Source organism: Oncorhynchus clarkii, chromosome 5, assembly GCF_045791955.1.
Source record: "Oncorhynchus clarkii lewisi isolate Uvic-CL-2024 chromosome 5, UVic_Ocla_1.0, whole genome shotgun sequence".
Classification (NCBI taxonomy): Eukaryota; Metazoa; Chordata; class Actinopteri; order Salmoniformes; family Salmonidae; genus Oncorhynchus; species Oncorhynchus clarkii.
Genome location: NC_092151.1, coordinates 82,658,860 through 82,672,970, shown reverse-complemented (window position 1 = coordinate 82,672,970; position 14,111 = coordinate 82,658,860). Strand labels below are relative to the sequence as shown.

The 14,111-nt window shown below is 42.9% G+C and overlaps 1 protein-coding gene across 1 annotated transcript in view; it reads left to right on the top strand.

Moving 5' to 3' along the window:
• Positions 1 to 14,111, top strand: part of LOC139409777 (collagen alpha-1(XXIV) chain) — a 74,976-nt gene that overhangs the window by 56,803 nt on the left and 4,062 nt on the right. The window contains exons 26-29 of the mRNA XM_071155155.1: positions 60 to 86; positions 1,417 to 1,470; positions 1,971 to 2,139; positions 2,511 to 2,620. Coding sequence (XP_071011256.1) covers positions 60 to 86; positions 1,417 to 1,470; positions 1,971 to 2,139; positions 2,511 to 2,620 — 360 coding nt within the window. The remainder of the gene's footprint in view (positions 1 to 59; positions 87 to 1,416; positions 1,471 to 1,970; positions 2,140 to 2,510; positions 2,621 to 14,111) is intronic.

Genomic DNA, 14,111 nt, shown 5'->3' with positions numbered 1-14,111 from the left:
TCTTTGTATCTGTTTATTTTGTGTTTATGTCAAAATCCTCTCTGTGTTCTCTCTCCCAGGGCCCCCCTGGTGCTCCTGGCCCGACCGTAAGTATCCTGTTTCATTCACAGATAGTGACATAATCTGTAATAAAGCATTTATATTTTTCTTTGTCCGGATTCAAACAAGGTGTTGTAGCAAACAAGTATTGGTTTGCCTAGGCAACGCACCCCCCCCCCCTCCCCTCCCCCTCTCTGTGCAGCAGCAGCACACATAGAAATTTAATGAATAATACATGCTTGGAACCTCTAACCCTGGTAATTGACCCTTCGCTAAGCCCTTCGCTAAGAAACTAATTTGTCACTTTGTAATTTGGGTGAACTATTTTTTTAAATAAAAAAACGTTCTTTGGAAGTCCTGTGAGTCAAACATTTGGCTGTAATAGAATAACACTTAATGATCCAACTGTTTATTTCCTTTTTTCTAAGTGTCAGGAATGGGTTTCAAGAGAGACAAGGTTTGGAAACTCCTGTTGTACATGACTTTGACTTCTATTCAGGGAAACAACATCCTGAAGACATTGGTGAATAGCTTCTGACTTTTGTTGCACATCAAGCACCCACTGGGCAAAGATGTCAATTCAACGTAATTTCATTGAAATGACGTGGAAACAATGTTGATTAAACCAGTGTGTACCAAGTGGACATTGTGTGAGCTCTGGTTTCCAAAATGGGTCAAAACATTTACTGGCTCCTGTGAGTTCATGGCCATGATCAGTTATTGCCAGTTTCAATTCTTAATTGACCCTTCGCTAAGCCTCGCCCCAGAATGTTGGCCAACCAATCACATCGCTCCAATGGAGAACAACTGTCATCAAGTACGACATCTCAAATACATGAAAGCCAGTGAGAAAAACTTTTCTTCAAAAATAAATGGTTTAAATGGCTAAATAGTTGAACACTGCATCATGGGTACTTGACAGTGTGATTTCTGAAATACAGAGCCTGTTGATGATGGAGTATTTTTCGAGTACAAAAGTATTCTCTATCTCTCTCTCTCTCTCTCTCTGTCCTAGGCTTGGTGCCAGGCTAAGCTTAGATACGGCTTTTGATGGAATGGGAAAAAGCAACAGTCTTATAGCTGCAGGGCCAGAGGTAGCATAGAAGCGGAGCATACAGTGTAATCTGTGTGGCCTTCCTTTCCCTGTGCTCTGTGAGCTGTTTCAACAGTTGTATTGAACCAATAAATCTAAACTACAATATTACAATGGCATTTTTGTTATGTAATAATCAGGGAGGAGGCTTTCAGTGACATTGATTAGTATGCCCCTACTAAGTTGAAAATGTGTAGATTTGTTGATTCCAGCCTCTGGTTTACTGCTTTCTGCTTATTACTGCCTCTGTGATTAAACTGTACTTGTTGGTGTTGTATCCTCAGAGACGAATCGAGTACAACTCTCTGTTTGAGTCCAATGGTGCCTTGAGGACAGAGGTAAAGCACTCACTGTTGGTCTATACACGAGACAGAAGTTTAATCTTTAGACAACATATTTACCATATATAACATTCACTGTTGATATATCTTCACTCTAATGATATTTACTGTTAAGTGACAATTTTCAGTAAAGCAATTTACAAAAATCTTCCTGTTCGTTTTTTGCTCTTTAATACTATGGTATTTTCACTAATGTGTGGGTGCCTGTCACTACCTTGCCTACAAATAAACCTTATTTAATTGCGTTTAACACATGCAAAACACATTGCTTGCAACTTTTCTAAATACCTTGACATGGTGTTTCTATGGTTGGATATGGGTTGTGCCTCTATGCATGCATCTTGCATGTGTCTGCATGAATTCATGCTTATGAAATGTTTGATTCATCCATGTGTCCATGCTTTGGATTGGCTGTCTCTGTGGCTTTCTCCTAACCTCTTCCCATGCATGCTGCAACACTCTGGACTGTGTGGACTATGCTAACCCTGCTTGCCTAGATCTACCAGAACACGGAGATGTCCCTCTCGGACCAGAATGCAGGGATCTTTAAGACCCTGCACTACCTGAGCAGTGTGATCGAGAGCATGAAGAAACCGCTCGGAACCCGGGAGAACCCGGCACGATTTTGCAAGGACCTGCTGGACTGCCAACAGAAGCTCTCTGACGGTGAGAACCGATTTACAGAATGTATCAGTTTAATGGACACTTTTCCCCAATCTACATCAATATTAGTAATCTTCACAGATTTACTCAGTAGAATAGACTGTAGTTGCTATCTTAATTTGACCAGGGAAATAATCCTGCAGCAGCAGGAAATGTGAATTATTGTGTGGATTATAATTAATGGGTATTTTTGCAGGGGTTGATACATTTTTTGTTGGGGCAAATCAAGTCTTGACAATTTAAATGTGAAATTACAAACTGTAGAAGCCTTTTTGAACCTTGAATATGCCACAACTCTGCATTTACTACTTTGCTGGAAATGTCCTGCAACAACAGAGTGATCAAATTAAGATCCAAGACCTGTACCTCTGTAGGACTGTACTGGATCGACCCTAACCTGGGATGTCCGTCAGACACCATTGAGGTCTTCTGTAACTTCACGGCAGGCGGGCAGACATGTCTCCTCCCAGTAGCCTCTAACAAGGTAACCGAGCACTGCACTCCATCATCACAGGGGCTCCAGTTGGTCCATAGCAGCACTAATTTAAAAACAGATTTTATCTAGGTTTAAAGAAAAACACATTCACATTCACAAATCCTGACTTCCACTTAAGTCGAATTCTCACTAACACATCTGTTCTTCCTTCCCTCTGCAACTTCAACAGTATTGTACGGTTCTTGGGAAATATGAGGATGCGTCATGGGTGAGGGATTCGGAGAGGATCCCTGTGAATAGTAGATCTGTGCCAGCACAAAGGGATAGGCCAATGAGTGATATATGCTTTAATAAGGTTGGCTTCTTAGTGTTCATGGCAATGGTTATCAACTTTACTGTAGAAATTAAACGTAAATCACTGAAAATAGATGTTGTGGTGGCAGCTGCAGAGAAGTACTTGGGGTAGGAGATTTGACTTCAGAAGAGTTACATTGTGTGTTGTGTGGTAGTGTCCCGTCCTCTCAGGCCGTTGGCCTGGGGTAGGATCAGATAGGGTTAGTAGTGGAATAAGGTGATGCGTTTTATTGAGTATAGGGTTAGTTGGTAGGGTAATTAAAATATACGTATATTATTCGGCTCCCCTTTCCCATCGCAAAGTGTAATGGATCTATACTATAGTTCAGTGGAAATGCAACATATTGGATGCCAACCACCGTTAAACCTCACAGAAGAAGACATGGATTGTGTCTGTGTGCTATTCAGAGGGTGGATGGACAAGACAAAATATTTAATTGCCTTTGAACGGGTTATGGTAGTAGGTGCCAGGAGCACCAGTTTGAGTGTGTCAAGAACTGCAACGCTGGTGGGTTATTTCACACTCAACAGTTTCCCGTGTGTATCAAGAATGATCCACCACCCAAAGGACATCAAGCCAACTTGACACAACTGTGGGATGCATTGGAGTCAACATGGGCCAGCATCCCAGTGGAATGCTTTCAGAACCTTGTAGAGTCCATGCCCTGACAAATCGAGGCTGTTCTGAGGGCAAAAGCGGGTGCAACTCAATATTGGAAGGTGTTCATAATGTTTTGTACACTCAGTGCCAAATTGATTGTCAAACTCAACACAGTCACTTATAGATGATTTGAACATGATGTGCGAAAAATGCTAATATCATTCCTGTGGCTTGAGTGGGATTTATGCCACAAATGCTAACATGTTAGTGTGTGGAAACAGTGCCAGTGAAACTAAACCAAAGCATGGATTAATGCGATCATACCTTGTCCATAGACTGCTTACAGGGTAAGGAAACCAATTTGTCACTTTGTAATTTGGGTGAACTATCTCTTTAACCAAAATACTGTTATTTGGAAGCCCCGTGAGTCAACCATTTGGCTGTAATTGAAGAACACTTAATGATCTAACTGTTTATTTCCTTTTTTCTAAGTGTCAGGAATGGGTTTCAAGAGAGACAAGGTTTGGAAAATCCTGTTGTACATGACTTTGACTTCTATTCAGGGAAACAACATCCTGAAGACATTGGTGAATAGCTTCTGACTTTTGTTGCACATCAAGCAACCACTGGGCAAAGATGTCAATTCAATGGAATTTCATTGAAATGACGTGGAAACAATGTTGATTCAATCAGTGTGTACCAAGTGGACATTGTGTGAGCTCTGGTTACCAAAATGGGTCAAAACATCTTGGGTCAAAACATAAACTTTTGGATCCTTGTGTTCTTCTATTACAGCCAAATGTTTGACTCATTGGGCTTCCAAAGAACAGTTTTTTGGTTATAGTTCACCCAAATTACAAAGTGACAAATTGGTTTCCTTACCCTATAAGCAGTTTATGGACAAGATATGATCTCATTAATCCATGCTTTGATTTAGTTTCCCTGGCACTGTTTCCACATACTGACATGTTAGCATTTGTGGCACAAATCCCATTCAAGTCATTGTATTTGTGAATGGGGGCGTGTTCTGTCCTCCTTTTCCTGTAGTCCACAATCATCTCCTTTGTCTTGATCACGTTGAGAGAGAGGTTGTTATCCTGGCACCACACGGCCAGGTCTCTGACCTCCCTATAGGCTGTCTCATCATTGTCGTAATCAGGCCTACCACTGTTGTGCTGTCTGCAAAGTTAATGATGGTGTTAAAGTCATGCCTGGCCATGCAGTCATGAGTGAACAGGGAGTACAGGAGGGGACTGAGCACGTACCTATGATGGGTCCCCGTGTTAAGGATCAGCGTGGCGGATGTGTTGTTACCTTCCCTCACCACCTGGGGGCGGCCCCTCAGGAAGTCCAGGATCCAGTTGCAGAGGGAGGTGTTTAGTCGGCAGCAGGGAGCCTAATGGTTAGAGCGTTGGACTAGGAACTGAAATGTTGCAAGATCTAATCCCCAAGCTGACACGGTTGAAATCTGTCATTCTGCCCCTGAACAAGGCAGTTAACCCACTGTTCCTAGGCTGTCATTGAAAATAAGAATTTGTCCTTAACTGACTTGCCTAGTTAAATAAAGATAAAATAATAAGATAGTCCCAGGGTCCTTAGTGATGAGCTTTGAGGGCACTATGGTAAGAAATCTTGCTTGTTTGTAGGTGACCAAATACTTATTTTCCACCATAATTTGCAAATAAATTCATTAAAAATCCTACAATTTGGTTTTCTGGATTTTTTTTCTCATTTTGTCTGTTATAGTTGAAGTGCACCTCTCTCATCTTTTGAAGTGGGAGAACTTGCACAATTGGTGGCTAACTAAATACTTTTTTGCCCCACTATATATAGCCATTCTTACATCAGCTGATATATCAAAGTGCTGTACAGAAACGCAGCCTAAAACCCCAAACAGCAAGCAATGCAGGTGTAGAAGCACGGTGGCTAGGAAAAACTCCATAGAAAGGCCAAAACCTAGAGAGGAACCAGGCTATGGGGGGTGGCCAGTCCATTCTCACATAGGTGTTCCTTTAGTTCAGGTGGGAAAGGGCAATGTAGAGCGCAATAGAGATTGCATCATCTGTGGATCTGTTTGGGCGGTATGCAAATTGCAGTGGGTCTAGGGTTTCTGGGATAATGGTGTTGATGTGAGCCATGACCAGCCTTTCAAAGCACTTCATGGCTACAGACGTTCTTGGGCACATGGACTATAGTGGTCTGCTTGAAACATGCTGGTATTACAGACTCAGTCAGGGACAGGTTGAAAATGTCAGTGAAGACACTTGCCAGTTGGTCAGCGCATGCTCGGAGTACACGTCCTGGTAATCCATCTGGCCCTGAAGCCTTGTGAATGTTGCCCTGTTTAAAAGTCTTGCTCACATCGGCTACGGAGAGCGTGATCACAGTCATCCGGAACAGCTGATGCTCTCATGCATGTTGCTTGCCTCGAGCGAGCATAGAAGTAATTTAGCTTGTCTGGTATGTTTGTGTCACTGTGCTGCTTGTGGCTGTGCTTCCCTTTGTAGTTTGTAATAGTTTGCAAGCCCTGCCACATCTGATGAGCGTTGGAGCCGGCGTAGTACAATTCAATCTTAGTCCTGTATTGACGCTTTGCCTGTTTGATGGTTCGTCGGAGGGCATAGCGGGATTTCTTATAAGCTTCCCGGTTAGAGTCCCGCTCCTTGAAAGCGGCAGCTCTACCCTTTAGCTCAGAGTGAATGTTGCCTGTGATCCATGGCTTCTGGTTGGGGTATGTACGTATAGTCACTGTGGGGACGACGTCATCAATGCACTTATTGATGAAGCCAATGACTGATGTAGTGTACTCCTCAATGCCATCGGAAAAATCCCAGAACATATTCAAGTCTGTGCTAGCAAAACAGTCTTTTAGCTTAGCATCTGCATCATCTGACCACTTCTTTATTGATCTAGTTACTGGTGCTTTCTGCTTTAGTTTTTGCTTGTAAGCAGGAATCAGGAGGATAGAATTATGGTTAAATTTGACAAATGTAGGACGGGGGAGAGCTTGTATACATCTGTGTGTGTAGAGTAAAGGTGGTCTGGAGTTTTTTTCCTCTGATTGCACATTTAACATGCTGAGAGAAATTAGGTAAAACTGATTTAAGTTTCCCTGCATTGAACTCCCCGGCCACTAGGAGTGCCGCCTCAGGATGAGCGTTTTCCTGTTTGCTTATGGCCTTATACAGACATTGAGTGCGGTATTAGTGCCAGCATCGGTTTGTGGTGGTAAATAGACAGCTACGAAAAATATAGATGAAAACTCTCCTGGTAAATAGTGTGGTCTACAGCTTATCATGAGATACTCTATCTCAGGCGAGCAAAACCTCGAGACTTCCTTAATATTAGATTTTGTGCACCAGCTGTTGTTTACAAATATACACAGACCACCACTCCTTGTCTTACCAGAGGCAGCTTCTATCTTGCAGATGCAGTGTAAACCCCACCAGCTGTATGTTATTCATGTCGTCATTCAGCCACGACGCGCGGAAACATAAGATATTACAGTTTTTAATGCCCCGTTGGTAGGATGTTCGTGATGGTAGCTCGTCTATTTTGTTATCCAATGATTGTACATTGGCTAATAGGACTGATGGTAGAGGCAGATTACCCATTCGACGTCAGATCCTTACAATGCACCCAGACCTACCTCTGCGATATCTCCATCTCTTTCTCATGCGAATCACGGGGATTTGGGCCTTGTCTGGTGTCTGAAGTAAATCCTTCACGTCGACTCATTAAAGAAAAAAATCTTTGTCCATTTGAGTAATCGCTGTTCTGATATCTAGAAGCTCTTTTTGGTCATAAGAGACGGTGGCAGAAACATTATGTACAAAATAATAATAATAACTCTCTAGAAAGGCCAAAACCTAGGAAGAAACCTAGAGAGGAACCAGGCTATGAGGGGTGGCCAGTCCTCTTCTGGCTGTGACGGGTGGAGATTATAACAGAACATAGCCAAGATGTTCAAATGTTCATAAATGACCAGCATGGTCAAATAATAATAATCACAGTTGTTGTCGAGGGTGCAGCAAGTCAGCACCTCAGGGGTAAATGTCAGTTGGCTTTTCATACCCGATCATTAAGAGTATCTCTACCGCTCCTGCTGTCTCTAGAGAGTTGAAGCCAACCCAGACAGGAAGATCACGTCAATGACTCAACCCACTCAAGTGACGCACCCCTCCCAGGGACGGCATGGAAGAGCACCAGTAAGCCAGTGACTCAGCCCCTGTAATAGTGTTAGAGGCAGAGAATCCCAGTGGAGAGAGGGGAACCTGCCAGGCAGAGACAGCAAGGGCAGTTCGTTGCTCCAGAGCCTTTCCGTTCACCTTCACTCCTGGGCCAGACTACACTCAATCATATGACCCAGTGAAGAGATGAGTCTTCAGTAAAGACTTAAAGGTTGAGACCGAGTCTGCGTCTCTAACATGGGTAGGCAGACCGTCCCATAAAAATGCTCTATAGGAGAAAGCCCTGTCTCCAGCTGTTTGCTTAGAAATTCTAGGGACAATTAGGAGGCCTGCGTCTTGTGACCGTAGAGTACGTGTAGGTATGTACGGCAGGACCAAATCAGAAAGATAGGTAGGAACAAGCCCATGTAATGCTTTGTATGTTAGCAGTAAAACCTTGAAATCAGCCAGTGTAGGGAGGCTAGCACTGGAGTAATATGATAAAAAATGTGGTTCTAGTCAGGATTCTATCAGCCGTATTTAGCACTAACTGAAGTTTATGTAGTGCTTTATCCAGGTAGCCGGAAAGTAGAGCATTGCAGTAGTCTAACCTAGAAGTGACAAAAGCATGGATTAATTTTTCTGCATCATTTTTGGCCAGAAAGTTTCTTGATTTTTGCAATGTTACGTAGATGGAAAAAAGCTGTCCTTGAAATGGTCTTGATATGTTCGTCAAAAGAGAGATCAGGGTCCAGAGTAACTCAGAGGTCCTTCACAGTTTTATTTGAGACGACTGTAATTGTCAGATTCAACAGAAGATCTCTTTGTTTCTTGGGACCTAGAACAAGCATCTCTGTTTTGTCCGAGTTTAAAAGTAGAAAAAAAGTAGAAAGTTTGCAGCCACCCACTTCCTTATGTCTGAAACACAGGCTTCTAGCGAGGGCAATTTTGGGGCTTCACCATGTTTCATTGAAATGTACATCTGTGTGTCATCCGCATAGCAGTGAAAGTTAACATTATGTTTTCGAATGACATCCCCAAGAGGTCAAATATATAGAGAAAACAATAGTGGTCCTAAAACGGAACCTTTGTCAGAGGACAAACCATTCACAGAGATAAACTGATATCTTTCCGACAGATAAGATCTAATCCAGGCCAGAACTTGTCCGTGTAGACCAATTTGGGTTTCCAATCTCTCCAAAATAATGTGGTGATCGATGGTATCAAAAGCAGCACTAAGGTCTAGGAGCACGAGGACAAGCAGTAAGGGCTCTTCGATACTGCACGGTACTGTCTTTCCAAGCTAGTCGGAAGACTTCCAGTTTGGTGTGGCACAATTTCCGTTCCAATTTTCTGGAAGCTTGCTTCAGAGCTCAGGTATTTTCTGTATACCAGGGAGCTAGTTTCTTATGACAAATGTTTTCAGATTTTAGGGGTGCAACTGCATCTAGGGTATTGCGCAAGGTTAAATTGAGTTCCTCAGTTAGGTGGTTAACTGATTTTTGTCCTCTGACATCCTTGGGTAGGCAGAGCGAGTCTGGGCATCAAGGCCATCAAGGAATCTTTGTGTTGTCTGAGAATTTATAGCACGACTTTTGATGATCCTTGGTTGGGGTCTGAGCAGATTCTTTTTTTGTGATTGCAAACATAATAAAATGGTGGTCCGATAGTCCAGGATTATGTGGAAAAACATTAAGATCCACAATATTTATTCCATGGGACAAAACTAGGTCCAGAGTATGACTGTGACAGTGAGTAGGTACACGGACATGTTGGACAAAACCCACTGAGTCGATGATGGCTCCGAAAGCCTTTTGGAGTGGATCTGTGGACTTTTCCATGTGAATACTAAAATCATCAAAAATTTGAATATTATCTGCTATGACTACAAGGTCCGATAGGAATTCAGGGAACTCAGTGAGGAACGCTGTATATGGCCCAGGAGGCCTGTAAACAGTAGCTATAAAAAGTGATTGAGTAGGCTGCATAGATTTCATGACTAGAAGCTCAAAAGACGAAAACGTGAGGCCTCATTTAAGCCATGTTTCAGTCAGGCCATTAGTTCATTGACTATAACTGCCTTTGAAGTGAGGGATCTAACATTAAGTAGCCCTAATTTGAGATGTGAGGTATCACGATCTCTTTCAATAATGGCAGGAATGGAGGTCTTTATCCTAGTGAGATCGCTAAGGCGAACACCGCCATGTTTAGTTTTGCCCAACCTAGGTCGAGGCACAGACACTGTCTCAATGGGGATAGCTGAGCTGACTACACTGACTGTGCTAGTGGCAGACTCCACTGAGCTGGCAGGCTGGCTAACAGCCTGCTGCCTGGCCCGCACCCTATTTCATTGTGGAGCTAGAGGAGTTCGAGCCCTGTCTATGTTGGTAGATAAGATGAGAGCACCCCTCCAGCTAGAATGGAGTCAGTCACTCCTCAGAAGGCCAGGCTTGTTCCTGTTTGTGGGTGTCCCAGAAAGAGGGCCAATTATCTACAAATTCTATCTTTTGGGAGGGGCAGAAAACAGTTTTCAAACAGCGATTGAGTTGTGAGACTGATGTAGAGCTCATCACTCCCCCTAACTGGAAGAGGGCCAGAGACAATTACTCGATGCCGACACATCTTTCTAGCTGATTTACACGCTGAAGCTATGTTGCGCTTGGTGACTGTTTCATCTTAACATTGTTGGTGCCGACGTGGATAACAATATCTCTATACTCTCTATACTCGCCAGTTTTAGCTATAGCCAGCACCATCTTCAGATTAGCCTTAACGACAGTAGCCCTGCCCCCTGGTAAACAGTGTATGATCGCTGGATGATTCGTTTTAAGTCTAACACTGCGGGTAATGGAGTCGCCAATGACTAGGGTTTTCAATTTGTCAGAGCTAATGGTGGGAGGCTTCGGGCGTCTCAGACCCCGTAACGGGAGGAGTAGAGACAAGAGAAGGCTCGGCCTCAGACTCCGAAGCGCTGCTTAATGGGGAAAACCGGTTGAAAGTTTCTGTCGGCTGAATGAGCGACACTGGATGAGCATTCCTACAGCATTTCCCTCCAGAAACCGTGAGAAAGTTGTCCGGCTGCGGGGACACTGCCAGGGGATTTATACTAACGTTACTATCTGTACTTACTGGTGGCACAGACAGTGTTTCATTCTTTCCTACACTGAAATGACCCTTGCCTAACGATTGCGTCTGAAGCTGGGCTTGCAGCACATCTATCCTCGCCGTAAGGCAATCGTTCTCCTGTATATTATGAGTACAGCGACTGCAATTAGAAGGCATTGTGTTAATGTTACTACTTAGCTTCGGCTGTTAGAGGTCCTGACGAACCATGTCACCTCTTTCCCTACTGTATTTTATTTATTTATTTATTTTTCTCCTTTGCACCCCCATTATTTTTATTTCTACTTTGCACTTTCTCCCATTGCAAATCTACCATTCCAGTGTTTTACTTGCTATATTGTATCTACTTTGCCACCATGGCCTTTTTGCCTTTACCTCCCTTATCTCACCTCATTTGCTCACATCGTATATAGACTTGTTTCTACTGTATTATTGACTGTACAGTGCCTTGCGAAAGTATTCGGCCCCCTTGAACTTTGCGACCTTTTGCCACATTTCAGGCTTCAAACATAAAGATATAAAACTGTATTTTTTTGCGAAGAATCAACAACAAGTTGGACACAATCATGAAGTGGAACGACATTTATTTGATATTTCAAACTTTTTTAACAAATCAAAAACTGAAAAATTGGACGTGCAAAATTATTCAGCCCCCTTAAGTTAATACTTTGTAGCGCCACCTTTTGCTGCAATTACAGCTGTAAGTCGCTTGGGGTATGTCTCTATCAGTTTTGCACATCGAGAGACTGAAATTTTTTCCCATTCCTCCTTGCAAAACAGCTCGAGCTCAGTGAGGTTGGATGGAGAGCATTTGTGAACAGCAGTTTTCAGTTCTTTCCACAGATTCTCGATTGGATTCAGGTCTGGACTTTGACTTGGCCATTCTAACACCTGGATATGTTTATTTTTGAACCATTCCATTGTAGATTTTGCTTTATGTTTTGGATCATTGTCTTGTTGGAAGACAAATCTCCGTCCCAGTCTCAGGTCTTTTGCAGACTCCATCAGGTTTTCTTCCAGAATGGTCCTGTATTTGGCTCCATCCATCTTCCCATCAATTTTAACCATCTTCCCTGTCCCTGCTGAAGAAAAGCAGGCCCAAACCATGAAGCTGCCACCACCATGTTTGACAGTGGGGATGGTGTGTTCAGTGTGATGAGCTGTGTTGCTTTTACGCCAAACATAACGTTTTGCATTGTTGCCAAAAAGTTAAATTTTGGTTTCATCTGACCAGAGCACCTTCTTCCACATGTTTGGTGTGTCTCCCAGGTGGCTTGTGGCAAACTTTAAACAACACTTTTTATGGATATCTTTAAGAAATGGCTTTCTTCTTGCCACTCTTCCATAAAGGCCAGATTTGTGCAATATACGACTGATTGTTGTCCTATGGACAGAGTCTCCCACCTCAGCTGTAGATCTCTGCAGTTCATCCAGAGTGATCATGGGCCTCTTGGCTGCATCTCTGATCAGTCTTCTCCTTGTATGAGCTGAAAGTTTAGAGGGACGGCCAGATCTTGGTAGATTTGCAGTGGTCTGATACTCCTTCCATTTCAATATTATCGCTTGCACAGTGCTCCTTGGGATGTTTAAAGCTTGGGAAATCTTTTTGTATCCAAATCCGGCTTTAAACTTCTTCACAACAGTGTCTCGGACCTGCCTGGTGTGTTCCTTGTTCTTCATGATGCTCTCTGCGCTTTTAACGGACCTCTGAGACTATCACAGTGCAGGTGCATTTATACGGAGGCTTGATTACACACAGGTGGATTGTATTTATCATCATTAGTCATTTAGGTCAACATTGGATCATTCAGAGATCCTCACTGAACTTCTGGAGAGAGTTTGCTGCACTGAAAGTAAAGGGGCTGAATAATTTTGCACGCCCAATTTTTCAGTTTTTGATTTGTTAAAAAAGTTTGAAATATCCAATAAATGTCGTTCCACTTCATGATTGTGTCCCACTTGTTGTTGATTCTTCACAAAAAAATACAGTTTTATATCTTTATGTTTGAAGCCTGAAATGTGGCAAAAGGTCGCAAAGTTCAAGGGGGCCGAATACTTTCGCAAGGCACTGTATGTTTGTTTTACTCCATGTGTAACTCTGTGTTGTTGTATGTGTCAAACTGCTTTGCTTTATCTTGGCCAGGTCGCAATTGTAAATGAGAACTTGTTCTCAACTTGCCTACCTGGTTAAATAAAGGTGAAATAAAAATAAATAAAAAATGTCCGGAGTGAAAAAGTTGAATGAAAAAAAAGTTGAGTGAGGGAAAACTAAAAATATAAAACGGTAATTAAAAAGTAAAAACCGTAAAGTTGTCAGGTAGCAAAGGAAGGTTGGCAACAAAACGCACAGCCAGACGTAAACAAGTCTGCAAGTTGTGACCGGAAATGACAAGGTGAAACAAACCTTACTGTTTTAACATACACAATCCATGTCTTCTTCGGTGAGGTTTAACGGTGGTTGGCATCCAATATGTTGCATTTCCACTGAACTATAGTATAGATCCATTACACTTTGCGATGGGAAAGGGGAACCGAATAATATACATATATTTTAATTACCCTACCAACTAACCCTATACTCAATAAAACGCATCACCTTATTCCACTACTAACCCTATCTGATCCTACCCCAGGCCAACAGCCTGAGAGGACGGGACACTACCACACAACACACAATGTAACTCTTCTGAAGTCAAATCTCCTACCCCAAGTACTTCTCTGCAGCTGCCACCACAACATCTATTTTCAGTGATTTACGTTTAATTTCTACAGTAAAGTTGATAACCATTGCCATGAACACTAAGAAGCCAACCTTATTAAAGCATATATCACTCATTGGCCTATCCCTCTGTGCTGGCACAGATCTACTATTCACAGGGATCCTCTCCGAATCCCTCACCCTTGACCTATCCTCCTCTACTTTCTTCACTGCCTCAGCATAAGACACCTTCTGCACTACTCTGGCTCTAGCTACTTCAACCTGCCTTTGTTGCATTTGACACTTCCGATCCCCAGCAACATGTGCACCCCTGCAGTTGACACACACCTTTATCCACTGAAACTACACAACCCTCTATCCCATGCCCTCTTGCACACTTCCCACATCTGGAATCTCCCTCCTACACACTACTGCGACATGACCATAAATGTTACACCTGAAACTGCGCAGTGGACTTGCCACAAACGCTCTAACAGGGTAACTGATATATCCTAACATGACCTTGTCTGGTAAAGACTGACTCCAGACGGCAAACACCAGATCTTGACTCAAGTTGCGTCGCGCAGAGTGACC